General features: G+C 42.1%; 1 protein-coding gene across 11 annotated transcripts in view; it reads left to right on the forward strand.

Moving 5' to 3' along the window:
* LOC307185222 (RE1-silencing transcription factor-like) overlaps window positions 1-20477 on the forward strand; it is a 228639-nt gene that overhangs the window by 197433 nt on the left and 10729 nt on the right. For 9 of the 11 annotated variants that reach the window (XM_079919139.1, XM_079919141.1, XM_079919140.1 and 6 more), the window contains 2 exons: window positions 9937-10840; window positions 17163-17246. In XM_079919139.1, coding sequence (XP_079775265.1) covers window positions 9946-10840; window positions 17163-17246 — 979 coding nt within the window. In that variant the 5' untranslated portion in view covers window positions 9937-9945. Of the gene's footprint in view, window positions 1-4138; window positions 4259-5174; window positions 5292-9936; window positions 10841-17162; window positions 17247-20477 lie in introns of those variants that run through there. The other 2 variants (XM_079919138.1, XM_079919147.1) reach the window with 2 other exon arrangements.

The raw sequence follows: 20477 nt of genomic DNA on the forward strand, positions 1-20477 counted from the left end.
GGCATGTGGGATCTTCCCGGACCAGGGCTTGAACCCGTGTCCCCTGCATTGGCAGGCGGATTCTTAACCACTGTGCCACCAGGGAAGCCCAAGATTCAAATTTTAACAGAATAAAAAGCACCTTATTGCTGTACAGCAGAAACTAACACAACACTGTAAATCAACTATATTCCAATAAAAACTAATTGAAAAAAAAAAGCACCTTAGACTACTAAGCTGCTGAGAATTTTAGCCATCAATAGTACAACCTCTTCATTTTACAGAAGAAAGTCAAGAGCAGTGATTTCTCAAAGCAACATAGGGAAGGAGAAACCATTCTCTAGCCTATCTGGCCAGTGCACTGTCTAATCTGTTGCCGGAAAAATGGGGCAGGAGAGGATGGTCATGTCTCAGGTCTCCGGTGAGTTCCTGGGATGGGCGCCAAGTGAGGGTCCTTGGCTTCTCTCAGGGAAGAATTCAAGAGCTAGTAAAGTGAAAGCAAATTTGTTTAGAGAGATACACATTCCATAGACGGATTGGGGGCTGTCTCAGAAGGCTAGAGGCCCTGGGGTGTGCAGGTGTTTACTTTTTATGGACTGGGTAATTTCAAAGGCTAACAAGTGGGAGGAATATTCTAACTACCTTGGAGAAGGGGCAGGGATTTCCAGGAATTGGGGCACCACCCACTTTTGGGCCTTTTATGGTCAGCCTTGGAACTGTGATGGCACCTGTGTGTGTTTCATTTAGAATGCTAATGTATTACAATGAGCATATAATGAGGCTCAAAGTCTACTGGAAATCTAATCTTCTGCCATCTTTGGCCTAGTAGGTTCTAACCCGTTTCTGTCATGTCCTGATCTTCTTAATGGTTATATCATTCTTTTATTTGTTGTGCCCTGAACCCTTCCTTTTCTGTCTCAAATCTATCACAACTTTTGTTACCATCACCAAAAGTTTCAGAATAAGATTGTAGAGAGCACAAAGCAATATTTTAAGTTACTGTAAGTTATTGTTATTATAAGTTATTAAAAGTTATTGTTAAGTTATTGTAAGTCATTGTGAACTAAATGAGAAATGGAAATTGTGCTGACTCAGAGAACACAAATTTCAGAGCCAGATTTTAATCCTTTCAGGATCAGTTATCTCTGGAGGAGACTCCTGGAGGTGCAAAGTGGAAATGTAGGGAAAATGGGAGAAAGGCCCCAGGTGTTCGTCCAATGTTACCTCTTTGGCTGGTGATAGTGGAACCATAACGTTTCAACATCAGGATGGAGATGTTGTACCCTAATTTTTTTTTTTTTTTGCGGTACGCGGGCCTCTCGCTGCCGTGGCATCTCCCATTGTGGAGCACAGGCTCCGGACGCGCAGGCTCAGCGGCCATGGCTCACGGGCCCAGCCACTCCACGGCATGTGGGATCTTCCTGGACAGGGGCACGAACCCATGTCCCTTGCATCGGCAGGCGGACTCTCAACCACTGCGCCACCAGGGAAGACCAAGATGTAACATTTAAAGTGGATTATTGAACTTCTTAAAAAGAGCTCAGTCAAATTGAGCTTTTCCTGAAGAAAAAGCGAATCATGGTCAGGAATAAAAAGCATAGAAGCTCAAAAACAATATTTAACCAAACTTATGAAGTGAATCTCTAGAGAAAAATATTACTAAGAACATATGACAATTAAAAATTTTTAAATGATGAATTAAATTTCTGGGAAAGAATCCATGGGCTCAGATTTTAAAAACCAGAAATCAGTGACAGTTTAAAGTCTTTATTTTGTAGAAGATCTTAAATTTTGGATGCAGCAAAGTAACACAGAGCTTCTTGAAAACAATTAATAATTAGTTTATAGAACCAGCTTTTCCATGGAAAGTTTCTATTGATTTGTAACTTGGCTTTGAATTTGACCTGTGGCCTTCATGTCATGATAATTTGGGTCACTCTGAATATGCCATCTCTTGAACAAGGGCCTCCGCTAATTTTAAATGAATGCAGCTGCTGATTTGCCATTCATCTATTTGCATCACAATATGTGGGAATAAATTCCCAATTAATAAAACATTTCCAGTAAGCAGTCAGACTGAGGAATGAAGGACATTTATCTAGTAAGTTTAAAAAGAGATGTTGCCTTTTTGGACATGAAAAAGGGAAAGAATGTTAACATTTTTGAGGGCTTTGTAGAGGACAGAATTGTTCCCTGGGCTACAGCATCTAAAAAACCCATGCAACCTCAAATTAGATTTTAGTTAAAAAAAATTTTTTTTAACTGAATAAATGCAGAAACATTTGGGGGATTCCCTGGTGGTGCAGTGTTTAGGACCTGGCGTTTTCACTGCCAGGGGCCCAGGTTCCATCCCTGGTCAGGGAACTCTTGATTCATGCAAGCCATGTGGTGTGGCCAAAAAAACAAAAAAGTTTGTTACCAGGCCTACAAAGGTTTTCTTCCTTCTTTCCTTTCTTCCTTCCTTTCATTCCTTCTACACTCCCCCCACCCCCCATTCTCTCTTTTTTTTTTTTACCGTTCCCTTCTGCATTTTTCTTTTTCTTTTGGGATCAATGAAGGTGAATACTTCTTGATTCATGGGGAGAGTTTGAATTTGATATTAAGTATCAAAACCTTTTGTGGTTAAGCACCATAGGACCTTCATTCCATTTTGCATCTGACATTGCATTAATTAATAACATTGTCAACAGTTAGGAAAAGAAGTCTACTGAGGAGTAGACCAGAGAGTCTGAAAGCTCTCTCATAAGAGAAAAAAGTGAAGGAACTTTAAAGAGAAGGAACTGGGGGAGCCTGAGAAGGAGGTAGGGAAGTCTCAGGTAGGTTTTTGAGCTTGCTGTTTTCACTGTGTATAATGTTCCTTCCCTTATTTTCTACCTGTTGAAATTCTCCCAGTGCTCAAGGCCAGATCAGATAATCATCTACTGTGACGTTTCTAGATCCTCTTAGTTAGAAACTATCTCCCTCCTCTAAACCCCCAAAGCACTTGCTGCTACCTCTTTTATAAAACTGATAGTCCAACTTATCTAGATCTGGGTAGTCAGGATCTCGAATGCCACACTAAGGGGTTTAAGGGAGCCATTCAATTTCTGAGGACAGCTGTTATTTAAGACATCTAAGGCATTTCTGGTACAAAAAGAAGGGAAGGGGGCATGAAACTACTCTCTCTCTCTCTCTCTCTCCCTCTCTCTCTAGCATACTGTGTACCAGGTAGCATGCATGGGTTACCCCACTTTATCAACGTGGAAGCAGGTTACTCTCCAAAACTTGCTCAGGAAGCAGCCTCCACGTCCTCACCACCCTCTATACCCTCTGTAATCTGAGGGTAATTGCTACACTGAAATAGTGCTTTGAAGGCTCAGCAATGACCTTCCACGTCTAGGGACTTGTCCCCTCTGTCCTCATTCTCACAATTTTGAATCCACAACCTTCCTGTAACATTTTCTTTTCACAACTCACTAACTGATTGCGTTTTTTTGGCTTACATTTTAAAATTTGGAAGGCATTTTTTACGTAGAAGCTTAAAATGAAGCTTAATTAGTTAAGGGTGGCGACTTGAAGAGATTCTTAAAGGTATTTTCAAGCACTTTAGACTTGAAAGGGAGGGTGACAAAGCTTATACATTTTTCTTTTAACAGTGCTGTTCTCATGCATGCACGCCAGGGCTGGGAGTTAACTTTTCTGTTTATGATGGAAATCAAGAAAGGGAGGCGGCCTCGCTTCTCTTTAGACCTAAGGTCAGAGTTGGGGATCTGAGGAGGTCAGGGTCAGCTATCCGTCGGGGCGCCCCTAGCACGGCTGGGGCCCAGAGCAACCTCCTTCATCCAGGGGCGGGGCGCGCCAGGCGGCCACGCGCGGGGGCGGTGGAGAGGGCGTGTCCCGCGGGCGCGCGCGGGAGGCGGAGGGGGCGTGTCCCGGGAGTGGCGGCGGCGGCTGCGGCGGCGGCGGCGCCGCGGGCCGGGTGCGCGGCGCAGCCTTCTGTGCTGGAATGTGCGGCTCCCGAGAGCTCACGGCGCAGGAGCAGAGCAAGCGCCGCCGAGGTCCGGGGCCCCAGGTGGCGGCGGCGGCGGCGGCGGCGGCGGCGGCCGGGACGGTAGGGCGAGAGCCGGAGGCCTGAATACTCTCTGCAGCCCCTCTCCTGGGTCTTCGCGGGCCTCGACTGCCCCAGCGTCCAACTTTTCCGCCCTCTCCCTCCCCTCCCCCGAAACTCCAGCAACAAAGAAAAGTAGTCCGAGAAGGAGCGGCGACGCGGGTCTTCGCCCCTCCTCGCCCAGGAAGGCCGGTAAGCGTGGCGCGGTCTGGGTGACGGTTGGGTGGGGGCGGCGGGCCGGCCGGGCGGTCGTGGCGGCGGTTGCCGCGGGAGGGGGAGGGCGCGGAAGGACGCGGAGCGAGGCGCTGTCCAGGGCTGATTTGCAGATACTGTGGCTCCGGCGGTGGCGGCCGCGTCGGGCGGGGACTGGCGGCTGAACGGGATCGGGTTACACCGTCGCGGTCCGGGGGCTGGGCCGGGGGCGTTGGTGGGGAGCGGCGCGGCGCCGGGACCCCCTCCCCAGTTGAGGCCGGGCCGCCGCCTCCGCGCGGGCCCGGGCGTCCCTGGGAGTCTTGTCCTGAGGCCAGGAGCGGAGCTGCTTGGGGCCCTAGTTCTGAAACTTCCTCTCGTGCTCCTGCTCCAGGTCCCGCCGCAGCTCCTTGCTTGCCGGCGGTCCTCCCGCCCCCTCCCTCTGCGGCCTCTCCCTTTCGCCGGAAGGCGCCGTTGAGTGCGGCCGGGAGGGTTGAGTCAGCCTGGGGCTCGGGTGGTTCTGCCAATGGGGCTGGACAGCGATTTCTGCGATCGGGCCGCCCCGCCGCCGGGGCCCTCTGCGTGGGGCCACCTAGCCGCCGCCGTCGGCGGGGTCGGGGCGCGCGTCCCGCGGGGCGCCGTGGGGGAGTGAACCCGCAAACTTCCGGGGCGCGGGGTGCCCCCTCCGGCGCTCGGGGCCCGGCGCCTCGGGAGGGCGCTCGCGGCGGCTCCTCGGCCCCCTGCGGAGGGCGAGGCTGGGGCCGGCGAGCAGCCGGGACGGCGGCGACGCGGTAACTTTCCTCCCTCTTCCCGGACTCCGGCGCGCGAGCCAGGAGGGGGCAGCCTGAACTGGGGAAGACTTGACCTGGCCCAGCGGCACCCCGAGTTTGCCCGTCTTGCAGTCTTTAGTGTTGGGGAGCCCAGGGAAAGGTTCAGGACGAGTGTGGCGGCAACTGGTGTGTCAGTGGTGCAGTGAGCGGGCCGAGCCGAGAGGAAGCGAGAGCTCCCGAGTTTGCAAAGAGCTGCTTTGTGTTTGGTACGTATTTTGAGAAAATGGCCGAATGCCTATTTGAGTTAGGAATGCCGCCGCCGAGGCAGGCGGTGGTGGCAGCAGCACGTAGGAATTCGCGTAGCACGTTGGGCTTTCGGACTGTGCTTGGACAGTCTTCCCGACCAACGTTAAAATCCCTTTGGGGATGGTAGTTAGAGTTTGGGAAGAATTAGAAATTACCGAGTAGTCTGGGCTGTTAAACCCTTGGACAGCGTTTGCTTTGTGTGATGGCATTTGATTCCAACTTTTGTTGGTACCTATGACTCAACCGGATTGTGTTTATGCACTTGGGTGAGACAGGATTACTTTTTGTATTTTGGGTTTAACATTTTTTTTTAGCCTTTGCCACCTATTTTGCTTTTTCTAATTCGCAGGAGAACACCTAATTTGAGAATTACACCTTTTAGATTGGAAAGTAGCATGGTTAAGACAGTTTATAAAAAAGCCCAACATGTTTTCAAGGTGATCTTGTTATGGCTCCGCCAGGCAAGTGGGCCAAGTCAAGCGCAGTGCAAGAAAGTTGCTGATTTGGAGCTGAGTTGTCCAGTTATTTTATTAGGGGGTTTGAAAGTTTCTGTATTTTCATTTGTGTATTTTTGAATACACCAAACTTCCCTTTTTACAGGAAGAAAGGTCCATAACTTTTGTTTACTTTGAAACAGGTCATCAAAAAAAGAAACTAAGTGGTACTTTAATGGTACTAAGTACGTTTTCAGAGTACATTGGACCCTTGAAACAACAGGAGTTTGAGCTGTATGGGTCCACTTATATGTGGATTTTGTTTTCCAAGAAATATATTGGAAAGTTTCTTAGAGATTTGCAACATTTTGAAAAAATTTACAGATGATACACATAGCCTAGAAATATCGAAAAAATTTAGAAGGTACCTCATGAGTGCCTAAAATATATGTAGATAATAGTGTATTTTATCATTTGCTACCATAAAATATATACAAATCTAATAAAAAGTTTAAATTTATCAAAAATTAAACAAACACAGACCACCCATGGCACCATTCCAGTCCAGAGAAATGTAAACAAATGTAAAGATGCAGTAGTAACTCATTACTGCCTAATATTAACTGTAGTCCATACTGTAGTACTGTAATAATTTCATAGCTACCTCTTTTTGCTGTTTTGGTGAGTGCAAGTGTTGCAGGTATCCACTCAAAACGTCTTGTGAGTCTAATCATTTCCAGGTGAGCAGTTGGTCTCTCCAGTAAACTGTGTTTGCAGTAAAAAAAAAAAAAGTCACCTCTCGTAGTTCCTGAGCGTTTTTTATCGTGTTTAGTGTGATACCAGAAACCTTGAATAACACCGTGGGACCCATATGAAGTGTTCTAGTGATGCTGGAAATGCTCCCAAGAAGTAAAGTCATGGCATTAGAAGAAAAAGTTGAATTGCTTGATATGTACCATAAACTGAGTTCTGTAGTTTCTGTTACCCGCCATTTCAAGATCAATGAGTCCAGTGTAAGGATTGTTGTAAAAAAAGAAAAGGAAGTTTGGAAACTGTCTCTGCATTTTTGCCAGCAGACATGAAAGACTTACACTTTTTGTGAAATGCCTTTCTATCTCATTGAAAATGCATCTTTTACGTGGTTATAGCATTACTATAAGAAAGGCATACCTATAGAGTCTAATATGATTCGAGGAAAAGAGAAGTTATATGACGACTTAAAGCAAAAGGAAGGTGCAGTTTCTAAATCTGGAGAATTTAATGCCAGCAGAGGATAGTTTGGTAATTTTAGAAAAAAATATCAAGATACCAGAACCGGCTTTGAGTTCCCAGATGCCGTGAACACAGTTATTGAAGAGAAAGGCTGTCTGCCTAAACCAGGTTTTTAACACAGAGAAATGTGCCCTACTCTGGAAAAAATTGCCAAAAAGGTCATTCATTAGTAAGAAAGAGAAGTGAGCATCAGGATTTAAGGCTTATTGAAGACTAACATGTTTTGTGCGAATTGATTTTTTGATCAGGACTGCTCTTATCTATAAAGCTGCTAAGCCCACTATCCTTTTTTTTTTTTTTTTTTTGGCCACGCCATATGGTTTGCGTGATCTCAGTTCCCTGACTAGGGATTAAACCTGCGCCACGGCAGAAGCCTGGAATCCTAACCGCTAGGCCGCCAGGGAGCTCCTGAAGCCCACTATACTTAAAGGGAAAAAAGATAAATACCAGTTGCTATTCTTTTGGTTGTACAACAAGAAGGCCTCGGCAATGAGAACACTTTTCTGGATTGGTTCCATCAGTGCTTTGTCCCTGATCACGAAGTACCTTGCAGTAAGGGACTGCATTTTAAAGTTTTTTGGTATTGGACAATGCCCCTGGCCACCTAGAACCATGAGCAACATTGAAGGTGTCAAAGTGGTATACTTGTCCCCCAACACAACGTCTTTGAATGAAGCCTGTATCGAGGTGTTGTAAGGATCTTGAAGGCTCATTACTTGTGGTACTCTATGAAAGGATTGTCAATGCTATGAAAGACAACCCCGATAGAACATCATGAAAGTCTGGAAGGATCACATCATTGTGATAGAAAAAGCTGTGAAAGCCAGCAAGCCTAAAACAATAAATTCCTGCTGGAGAAAACTGTGTCCAGATGTGCAAGACTTCACAGGATTTACGACAGCCAATCAAGGAAGTCATGAAAGAGATTGTGGGTATGGCAAAAAGGTGGGGGGGGGGCGGTGAAGGGCTTCAAGATACAGATCTTGGGAATATTCAAGAGCTAATAGACACCATACCAGAGGAATTAACGGGAGTCGATTTGGAGTTAAGTGTTTCTGAGCCGGTGCCAGATGATGAGGAAAAAGACATGGAAGTAGCAGTACCAGAAAACAAATTGACATTGGACAGTCTGGCAGCAGGGTTCCTTTTGTTGAAGACTACTTTTGACTTCTTTTATGACTTGGACCCTTGTGTGATACAGACACTAAAACTAAAGCCAGTGGTTGAAGAAGGATTAGTACCCTATAGAAACATTTTTAGAGAAGTGGAAAAGCAAAAAAGTCAGACAGAAATTAAGATGTATTTCCCTCAAGTTACACAGAGTGCCTCCCTCCTTCCACTTCCTCCACCTCTTCTGCCTCTGCACCTCTTTCTTCCTTCCCTTCCACTTCCTCTACCTCTTTCCACTCTGCCACTCCTGACTCAGCAAGACCAACCCCTCCTCTTCCCCGCCCTCCTCACCCTACTCAACTGAAGACAGAAAGATGAAGACCTTTATGATGATCCACTTCCACTTAATGAATAGTAAATAATCATGCCATTCAGTTAATAAACTTATCTGTTGGATATGTGTGTGTGTGTCTTGTGAAAATCTAGTAATCGTATAACAAGAGCTGGGAGACATTGTGTCATCATCGTCATTACCTAAGTATTCATTGTGTGCAAGACTTGTACAAAGGTATAAGATGATATTTAATATGAAATTAATAATGTATTAGTTTTTCTACTGCTGTATAACTTTGCTTTTAAATACTTACATTAAAATACAGTATGCCTCTTACAATTTGAGAAAGCGTATCAGCCTATCATCACATGTATGTAGTTTCTTAAAACAAAACAGTATTTCCAATACTATATTATGAATATGCCTTATACTATATGCTTAAAAATTTTGTGATTAATTCATTTGCATATAGGCTAGGCTACTGTGAAGCAGTCCTATTGATCACAATAGACTACCATAAAGCAATCATTGTTGCTGCTTCTTTATCAGTGCATTAATCGTTATACCTGTAAATAAGTATGAATTTCTTTTTCACATTATCTTTTCTCTTTTGATGCCTAATGTTAGTAATACGTGTAACATCTACAGTATTTTGCATCGTATAATACAATATTGATAAAGATACTGTCAAGCACAATTCATCTTGTACACTATTATATAATGCACATAACATGCAAAATATGTTTAACTGATTGTTAATGTTATCCATAAGGCTTCCGGTCAGCAGTAGGCTATTGGTAGTCTAGTTTTTATGGAACCCAAAGTTACATGCAGATTTTTAACTGCACTGGGGATTGGTGCCCCTAACCCTCTTGTTCAAGGGTCAACTGTAGTTTATTCTTTTGGAGCTAGTTGAGTTCATATGAACTTCAATTCACTAACTATAGGCTTCTGCTTTTCAGGCTGTTTGTACTTAATAAATGCACAGGTAGCTTTTGGATTTTTCCCCTTTCTGATTCAGACCAGTAAACTTTTGAAGGGGGAGTTGAGAGGACAGCAGTTTACTGTTCATATATGGAATTTAAAATAAAATTTTAATTAGCACTAAAAATGAGGGTTACTTATATTTTTCCACTAGAAAAAGTAAAAGTGCTTGAGGGAAGGCAAGCCGGTGGTAGACCTAGTTGATGGATGAGTTGTGTCAAACGCTTGATAGAATTTTTTGTAGGGGCTCATAGAAATTTTTTTGATGACTGCAGTAAAGAGAATTTGGAATTACAAAAATATTGTAAAGGCTTATTTTCAGTAGTTAATGAAGCTGATTGAGTTTAAAGATTATATTGGAAAATGTATCTTTTTAAGTTATGAAGAATTACAGTGATGTTGTGGTTTTAGACCAGTAAAAGTTGTGTTTAAAGTGGTGCTTTTGTGTTATTTGTTTTGTTTTGAATGCAGAACACCGTTATGGCCACCCAGGTAATGGGGCAGTCTTCCGGAGGAGGAGGTCTGTTCACCGGCAGTGGCACCATGGGCATGGCCTTGCCTAACGACATGTATGACTTGCCTGATCTCTCCAGAGCTGAACTGGCTGCGCCTCAGCTCATCATGTTGGCAAATGTGGCCTTAACTGGGGAAGTAAACGGCGGCTGCTGTGATTACCTGGTTGGCGAAGAAAGACAGATGGCAGAATTGATGCCTGTTGGGGAGAACAACTTTTCAGATAGTGACGGAGAAGGACTTGAGGAGTCTCCTGAGGTAAAAGGCGAGCCCAGTGGGCTGGAAAACATGGAACTGGAGAGTTTGGAACTCAGTGTTGTGCAGCCGCGGCCTGTGTTTGAGGTGTCAGCTGCCTCAGAACCGTACAGCGCAAATAAAGATCTTCCTCGGGAAACACCTGTAGCAGAGGACAAATGCAAGAACTTGAAGACCAAGCCCTTTCGCTGTAAACCATGCCAGTATGAAGCAGAATCTGAAGAACAGTTTGTGCATCACATCCGAGTTCATAGTGCCAAGAAATTTTTTGTGGAGGAAAGTGCAGAGAAGCAAGCCAAAGCCAGGGAATGTGGCTCTTCCACTGGGGAAGAGGGAGATTTCTCCAAGGGCCCCATTCGCTGTGACCGCTGCGGCTACAATACCAATCGCTATGATCACTATACTGCTCACCTGAAACACCACACCCGAGCCGGGGACAATGAGCGAGTCTACAAGTGCATCATTTGCACGTACACCACAGTAAGCGAATATCACTGGAGGAAACACTTGAGAAACCATTTTCCAAGGAAAGTATACACATGTGGAAAATGCAACTATTTTTCAGACAGAAAAAACAATTATGTTCAGCATGTTCGAACTCATACAGGTAAGAGGACCTTTCTTGTTTATAAGTGTACGCTACCCCCCAAATGAAACACTTTAAAAATGAAAAATTTCAAACATCTCAGAAGAGAATGCCCCACTGCACCCATGGGTCCCCATCAGCTATACTCAAGAGTTATTAATATTTTGTCATATTTGGCAATTCAGTTTTTTAAATAACAGCTTTATTGAGATGTACTCCACTCCCACACAATTCATCCATTGAAAGTTAGAATGCATTGGTTTTACTGTGTTCACAGAATTGTGCAGCCAACACCACAGTCAATTTTGGGACATCTTCACCCCAAAAGGAAACCCCTCTCAGTGGTTGCTCCCCATTTCTCCCCAACACCCCTTAATTATTCACTTTTAAATTGACTTTCATTAAGGGGTCTCATTTTTTTTTTTTTTTTTTTTGAGGTCCATGGGCCTCTCACCGCTGTGGCCTCTCCCACTGCGGAGCACAGGCTCTGGACGCGCAGGCTCAGCGGCCATGGCTCACGGGCCCAGCCGCTCCGCGGCATGTGGGATCCTCCCGTACCGGGGCACGAACCCACGTCCCCTGCATTGGCAGGCAGACTCCCAGCCACTGCACCACCAGGGAAGCCCAAGGGGTCTCATTTTTTAAAAGCAGTGTTTGTAACTACTGATAGTTATGTTAACATTTTCCTGATGTGAATTGGTACCTTTGAGGACTGATTACTGGTCTGAACAAAATGGTTAGGGTAACCTAGTACTCTACTCTGTATCAGAAGTGAAAAGGGGCTCTGGAATGCTGTTTGCATCAGATCCCTTTTGCAGTAGTTGTCACTCTGCAGGACTGAACCCCATGCTGAAATGAGTCATACTGAGGAGAGGAATTGATGTTGCTTTGCTTAAGTGGTAGACATAAACAAGAAAACTTGCAGATGAAATTCTATTATAAGAAAGACCATGTGTAGCAAGATTCCTAAGCTCTAGTAGATGGCTTCTGTGTAATTTAAAGCTTTAAAATCTAGTTATGTAAAAGAATTTGCAATCTCTTTGGAATTTGTTATAATCTGTGATTGTCTCCAGACTTCAAAACCATTTTATTACAAAAGTAAAAAAGTACACACACTTCACAATTACATGGCATAGGAAATGAGAGTTACTTGGGAATTCTACACCATTAATCACTTAACAGTTTTAATTAAACAAACTGTTAGACTAAACTAACCTCACCTGCAATATCATAAAACAAATCCCAGATACCATATATTCTTTCGCCCTAAGTACTTTATGTCCTTTCACAGTTTTGTGAAAACCTTGGGGCCTAATTTAGAATTGGCCATAATCTGTAGAGCTTTCAGGTAGTAACTGTGACATATGGTAAAAGTGCATGACTTTTATGTGTACACCTTTATGAATTTTTTTAAATTGAGGTATTATTGACAATGATGAAGTTTTACAAATATATATACTCATAGCCACCATGCAAGTCAGCATAAGGAATATTACCAGTGTTGGGACTTCCCTGGTGGTTCAGTGGTTAAAACTCTGTGCTCCCAATGCAGGGGGCCTGAGTTCGATCCCTGGTCAGGGAACTGGATCCTGCATGCCGTAGCTAAAAGATTCCCGCATGCCGCAACTAAGATCCAGCGCAGCCAACTGAATAAATAAATATATTTTTAAAAAGTATTAAAAAAAAGAATATGACCAGTGTCTTTGTCATATTAAATTTTGATTTTTTGGTGTCAGTTATATTTTGATACTTTCAAAATTGTTGAGTCACTGAACAGTTTAAAAATTTTCCCCAAAATCTAAAAATGTTTTCAACAATAAGTCTAAATTAGTTGATTTAAGAAATTTTTAGAATTAAAAAAAAGGAAAATGGAGAGAACTGGGAAAATTTCAGTTTTGTTGTATATTTTCAATTTTTTATGTATACTTTTTTAAAAATAGGATCTCTACTTTTTGCCATTTCTTAATTTTACAGTGGTTTCTTTTCACTTAATTACTGTCTAGGTGACTAATTTTAATGGCTGTATTTTATATACGTCATCATTCATTACTTAACTTTTTCTCCACATTAAAGTTGCTATTTCCACAATAAGGTTATGACTTACATAGCTAACATTGGTTGTACATATCTCATTTCATTTTAGTGTTAAACTTATTTGGTCTTAATACATTTTTTATTAAAAAATTATTTTATTTATGTGTTTTTTAAATTAATTAAATTTTTTGGCTGCGTTGGGTCTTGGTTGCTGCACACGGGCTTTCTTTAGTCGCGGTGAGCGGGGGCTACTCTTCACTGCGGTGCGCGGGCTTCTCATTGCGGTGGCTTATCTTGTTGTGGAGCACAGGCTCTAGGCGCGCGGACTTCAGTGGTTGCAGCACGTGGGCTCAGTAGTTGTGGCTCGCGGGCTCTAGAGCGCAGACTCGGTATTTGTGGCACACGGGCTCAGTTGCTCCGTGGCATGTGGGATCTTCCTGGACCAGGGATCGAACCTGTATCCCCTGCATTGGCAGCTGGATTCTTAACCACTGCACCACCAGGGGAGTCCTGGTCTTAATACATTTTTTAACAAAATATTTGTTTTATTTTTGGCTGTGTTGGGTCTTAGTTGTGGCATGTGGGATCTTTCGTTGGGGTGTGTGGGCTTCTCTCTAGTTGTGGTGCAGGGGCTCCAGAGCGTGTGGTCTCTGCAGTTGTGGTACATGGACTCATTAGTTGGTGGAGCTCAGATTGCGTGGGCTCTGCAGTTGTGGTACACGGGCTCATTAGTTGGTGGAGCTCAGGCTCAGTTGCCCTGTGGTATGTGGGATCTTAGTTCCTGGACCAGGGATCGAACCCACGTCCCCTGCATTGGAAGGTGGATTCTTAACCACTGGAGCAGGAGGGAAGCCCCTGTCTTAATACTTTTAAAAAGCTTTTTCCCCCAGTATTACCTAATTTGTGGTTTTTTAAAAGAAAAAAATTTCAAAACAGTTTGTTGGTGTATAAATAGAAGGATAGTATTTATTATGTAAATTCTGAGAGTATCAGTGGTATTAAATGCATGGTTCTGAAAATGGTATTTATGGAAAAATTAATTCATCTAGTGCTGAAGAGCAGAGGAGATAAGAAGCGATCATCAGCAGGAATCACTTGTTTCTTATTTCTCCCTTAGGTAGCCTACTTTTCAGGTTCACTTAGTGGGTGTCTTATGTTCCTGTATTGAGTGCTCAGTGTTAGGTGCTTTCTTCTACTCTCTCCTAATCTTCAGAACAATTTACTGAGGAAGACAGTGTTTACTGAGGGAGAACTTCAGGCTTGATAGCCTAAAGTGATGTGCCCATGGTCATATACAACTAAGATTCAAACTTCTGAATCTCATTTTATAGGTAATCATCATGGTAGGGGGCTGAGGATTTCCATTTGAGTCTTCAATCAAAAGAGTTTTCATTTTGTGGTTTTGATATCTAACCAGTTCACAAATTTTACTTTAGTGCATTCATTTTTTTTTTAATGTATTTATTTATTTATATTTTGGCTGCATTGGGTGTTCGTTGCTGTGTGCTGGCTTTCTTTAGTTGCAGCGAGTGGGGGCTACTGTTTGTTGTGGTGTGTGGGCTTCTCATTGTGGTGGCTTCTCGTTGTGGAGCACGGGCTCTAGTCGCACGGGCTTCAGTAGTTGTGGCGTGCAGGCTCAGTAGTTGTGGTTCTCGGGCTCTAGAGCGCAGGCTCAGCAGTTGTGCACGGGCTTAGTTGCTCCGCTGCATGTGGGATCTTCCTGGACCAGGGCTCAAACCCGTGTCCCCTGCATTGGCAGGTGGATTCTTAACCACTGCGCCACCAGGGAAGTCCTCACAAATTCTACTTTAAAAGATGGTGTTTTTGCCTATATGTGTGACTGAAAAATTACTAGCACTTCTAGAGTATTTATGCCTATTTTGGTGAGTTGCACAGGCAGAAGCAACTTGTTTCGTTACGAAGAATTTAAAAGTAGATTATCCTTAGTTGATCCTTCACGTTAATCTGTAAGGGTATCAAATTTTTCTTCCGTTAACTTTTTTTGGTAACAGCTTGACTGATACACAATTGATGTACCATATAATTCACTGTAGATTGGCCTGTTCTGAACATTTCATATCAATGGAATCATATAATATGTGGCCCTCAGTGGCTACCTTCTTTCACTTAGTATAATGTCTTCAAGGTTCATCCATGTCCTATGTACAGTACTTGTTTTCCTTTTACTGCCAAATAATACTCTCTTGTATGGATAAGCAACATTTTGTTTATCTGTTTATCAGTTAATGGATTTTTGGATTATTTCCACTTTTTGGATATTATGAGTAATGTTGCTGTGACCATTCTTATACAAGTTTTTGTGTAGACATACGTTTTTATTTCTCTTGGGTAAATATACACCTAGGAGTGGAATTGCTAGGCCATATGGTAATTATGTTTAATCATTTGAGGGACCGGCAAACTGTTTTCCAGAGTGGCTGCACTGTTTTACAGTCTCACAAGCACTGTATCAGGGTTCCAAATTCTCCACAACCTAACAAATAAATGTTAACATCTGTTATTTTTGATTATAGCCATGTTGGTGCGTGTGAAATCTTCATCTCACTGCGGTTTTGTTTTAATTTCTCTTTTGGCTAATGATACTATGCATCTTTTCATGTGATTATTGGCCAATTATGTATCTTTTTTTACAAAAATACATTCAACATTTTTTTTTTTTTTTTGCGGTATGAGGGCCTCTCCCGTTGCGGAGCACAGGCTCCGGACACGCAGGCTCAGCGGCCATGGCTCACAGGCCCAGCCGCTTCGCGGCATGTGGGATCTTCCCAGACCAGGGCATGAACCCGTGTCCCCTGCATCAGCAGGCGGACTCTCAACCACTGCGCCACCAGGGAAAGCCCACATTCAACATTTTTTAAGCTATCTTAAAATTCATCCAGGCTAAAGTAGGCATTCTGTTACCATGAGCTATTTATGTCTAATCTATAGTACCAGCTAATAACAGCTGAACAGTTATTAGGAACACATTTCACACTTATCACCACATTCTCTTTTTATTTTTCACTCTGTCTATTCCTTTCCTTGTCCCATGTTATTAAATACATCTATTACTGTAATGTATAATATAGACAAAATAATAACTGTTGTTTATGTGCCAGGCACAGGGGTTGAATGCTCTACAGGTATTATCTTAAATTCTCACAATTCTAGAAAATGAAGGTAGTGTTACTGTTATAGATGAGGAGGCTTGCCTGAAGTCATACTTATTATCTTGTGGCCAAAAAATAGACAAAAACAAATTGTCAAGGTGTTTTTTTCAGTATATTTTGTGGTTGACAACGCCTGTCCAAAAAACACACATGTTCTGCCTTTGAATCTTAAATTCTTTAGTAGTAAATCACTGGTCTGTTATTGTCAGCTGGTCGCTGTCCCTGTGGCTTTATGAGTATAATTTAAAACTGACCTGAGTCTGGGACTTCCCTGGTGGCGCAGTGCTTAAGAATCCACCTGCCAATACAAAGTACATGAATATGAGCCCTGGTCCGGGAAGATCCCACATGCCGCAGAGCATCTAAGCCCGTGCGCCACAACTACTGAGCCTGTGTGCTAGAGCCCGTGAGCCACAACTACTGAAGCCCGCGTGCCTAGAGCCAGTGCTCCGCAACAAGAGAAGCCACCGTAATGAGAAGCCTGTGCACCACAACAAAGAGTAGTAAGTAGCTCCTGCTCGCCGCAACTAGAGAAAGCCCGCACGCAGCAACGAAGACCCAACGCAGCCAAAAAATACATAAATTTAAAAAAGCAAAAGAAAACTGACCTGAGTCTTCTATAAAACTTCTAATTATCACTTGAAATTTTTAGCTTAAAACAATAGCCTCCCCACTCAAAAATGTTATTGCTTTAAGCTAACAATTTAAAATGGTAGATTTATCATTTATAAGGATCCAAAAAATTACCCAAGCCATAGCATCAGAAAATTTGGGTACATGGTTTTGTTAAGGATAATTCTGATTTTCAGAAGTTGATTGATACCTGATCAAGATAATTTTTCAGTTCTTAATATTTGCTATTACACATGTAGCATTACTGTGAAAATTAAAAGGGCTGTAATTCAGAAAGCCAATGATACTTTTTCTTCAGCAAAGCAGAAATAATGTAGTTATGTGTATTCTGAATTAAGTCATTTACTGTTTCAATAAATGATAAAAACTGGCCATTTTGCCAATAATAGGGAGAAAAAATTCTTGGTAAAAAATTTTTGCTCAGTATTGAATAATGTATGTATTGTTAGTGAGAATTGTATTTGCCTTATTTTATTATTTGAACATTAATCATTATATTTTTGTAGGAGAACGTCCGTATAAATGTGAGCTTTGTCCTTATTCAAGTTCTCAGAAAACTCATCTAACCAGACATATGCGTACTCATTCAGGTTGGTAAGAAATCGGAATTTTTCTATCATTTTTAGTAAACTACCATTATAAGGAAGTTCTTCTAGACCTGGAACTGGGTCATTATTTATGATTTATTTTTAATATAATTTGGATATTTATATACTTTTAATAATTTCAGTGTGTGGCTGCTGGGTTCCAGGGATTCCTACTTAGCTGCTTTCCTGAAATTTGGATTTGTGCTCTTGAGAGTTGATAAGGTTTCTGAGGATTGATTAACAAAAGCCAAACTTTAAGGAATGATTGATAATCCAGGATCCCAGTTTATTAACCTATAATAAATAAAATACAGGACTATAACAAGTGAGAGATTTATCCACTCTAGAACTGAAATAATCATTGTCACCATCCAGAATTGGTCCCCGTTATGAAGGTATATAGATGGCAAAGTTAAAAAGCCAATATTAGCATAGGTGGTCTTGAATGGATAATTATTTCATTTTGGCCACACTGACCCTTGGGTGGTCCTAGAGATATTGACATGGTCCACAACTTCCTTTCCTTTTCTCAATAGATGTGTTACCATTTCATCTTGCATGAAATATTTCGTACTGGAGGAAATACATCCAGTTTGTATTTGCCTTTGTAATATTTTTGTAGGTATCACACTGGATAGTTCCCCCATCCTGCTAACATAGGAATTCGTTTCCCATTGTGAGCACAGTGAATGTTTGTTAAAGGGAATTGACATCTTACTAAGTTTTTTCACGGACTACTCTTTTTTTTTTAACATCTTTATTGGAGTGTAATTGCTCTACAACAGTGTGTTAGTTTTTGCTTTATAACAAAGTGAGTCAGCCATACATATACATATATCCCCATATCTCCTCCGTCTTGTTTCTCCCTCCCACCCTCCCTATCCCACCCCTCTAGGTGGTCACAAAGCACTGAGCTGATTTCCCTATGCTATGTGGCTGCTTCCCACTAGCTATTGATTTTACATTTGGTAGTCTATATATGAACATGCCACTCTCTCACTTTGTCTCAGCTTACCCTTCCTCCTCCCCATGTCCTCAGGTCCATTCTCTATGTCTGCGTCTTTATTCCTGTCCTGCCCCTAGGTTCTTCAGAACTTTTTTTTTTTTTTAGATTCCATATATATATGTTAGCATACGGTATTTGTTATTCTCTTTCTGACTTATTTCACTCTGTATGACAGACTGTAGGTCCATCCACCTCACTACAAATAACTCCATTTCATTTCTTTCTATGGCTGAGTAATATTCCATTGTATGTATGTGCCACATCTTCTTTATCCATTCATCTGTCGATAGACACTTAGGTTGCTTCCATGTCCTGTCTGTTGTAAATAGAGCTGCAATGAACATTATGGTACATGACTCTTTTTGAATTATGGTTTCTCATGGTATATGGTAGTGGGATTGCTGGGTCAGATGGTAGTTTTATTTTTAGTTTTTTTTCTTTAACTTTTTTAAAAATTTATTTGTTTTATTTATTTTTGGCTGCATTGGGTCTTTGTTGCTGCGTGTGGGCTTTCTCTAGTTGCGGTGAGCGGGGGTTACTCTTCGTTGCAGTGAGCAGGCTTCTCATTGCAGTGGCTTCTCTTGTTGTGGAGCATGGGCTCTAGGCACACGGGCTTCAGTAGTTGTGGCTTGCGGGCTTTAGAGCGCAGGCTCAGTAGTTCTGGAGCACACATTTAGTTGCTCTGCGGCATGTGGGCTCTTCACGGACCAGGACTCGAACCCTTGTCCTCTGCATTGGCAGGCGGATTCTTAACCACTGCACCACCAGGGAAGCCCTATTTTTAGTTTTTTAAGGAATCTCCATACTGTTCTCCGTAGTGGCTGTATCAATTTACATTCCCACCAACAGTGCAAGAGGGTTCCATTTTCTCCACACCCTCTCCAGCATTTATTGTTTGTAGATTTTTTGATGATGGCCATTCTGTGAGGTGATACCTCATTGTGGTTTTGATTTGCATTTCTCTAATGATTAGTGATGTTGAGCATCCTTTCATATGTTTGTTGGTGATCTGTATATCTTCTTTGGAGAAATGTCTGTTTAGGTCTTCTGTCCATTTTTGGTTTGGGGTGTTTGTTTTTTTGATGTTGAGCTGCATGAGCTGCTTGTAAATTTTGGAGATTAATCCTTTGTCAGCTGCTTTGTTTGCAAATATTTTCTCCCATTCTGAGGGTTGTATTTTCATCTTGTTTATGGTTTCCTTTGCTGTGCAAAAGCTTTTAAGTTTCATTAGGTCCCATTTGTTTATTTTTGTTTTTATTTCCATTTCTCTAGGAGGTGGGTCAAAAAGGATCTTGCTGTGCTTTATGTCATAGGGCGTTCTGCCTGTTTTCCTATAAGAGTTTTATAGTGTCTGGTCTTACATTTAGGTCTTTAATCCATTTTGAGTTTATTTTTGAGTATGGTGTTAGGGAGTGTTCTAATTTCATTCTTTTACATGTAGCTGTCAGTTTTCCCAGCACCTCTTATTGAAGAGACTGTCTTTTCTTCATTGTATATTCTTGCCTCCTTTATCAAAAATAAGGTAACCACATGTTCTTGGGTTTATCTCTGGGCTTTCTATCCTGTTGCATTGATCTATATTTCTGGTTTTGTGCCAGTACCATACTATCTTGATTAGAGTAGCTTTGTAGTATAGTCTGAAGTCAGGGAGCCTGATTCCTCCAGCTGTGTTTTTCTTTCTCAAGATTGCTTTGGCTATTCGGGGTCTTTTGTGTTTCCATACAAATTGTGAAATTTTTTGTTCTAGTTCTGTGAAAAATGCCAGTGGTAGTTTGATAGGGATTGCATTGAATCTGTAGATTGCTTTGGGTAGTATAGTCATTTTCAAAGTGTTGATTCTTACAATCCAAGAACATTGTATATCTCTCCATCTGTTTGTATCCTCTTTAATTTCTTTCATCAGTGTCTTATAGTTTTCTGCATACAGGTCTTTTGTCTCCTTAGGCAGGTTTATTCCTAGGTATTATTTTTTTGTTGTTGTAATGGTAAATGGAATGTTTCCTTCATTTCTCTTTCAGATTTTTCATCATTAGTGTATAGGAATGCCAGAGATTTCTGTGCATTAATTTTGTATCCTGCTACTTTACTAAATTCATTGATTAGCTCTAGTAGTTTTCTGGTAGCATCTTTAGGATTCTCTATGTATAGTATCATGTCATCTGCAAACAATGACAGCTTTACTTCTTCTTTTCCAATTTGGATTCCTTTTATTTCTTTTTCTTCTCTGA

This window comes from Stenella coeruleoalba, assembly GCF_951394435.1.
Source record: "Stenella coeruleoalba genome assembly, chromosome: 4".
Classification (NCBI taxonomy): domain Eukaryota; kingdom Metazoa; phylum Chordata; class Mammalia; order Artiodactyla; family Delphinidae; genus Stenella; species Stenella coeruleoalba.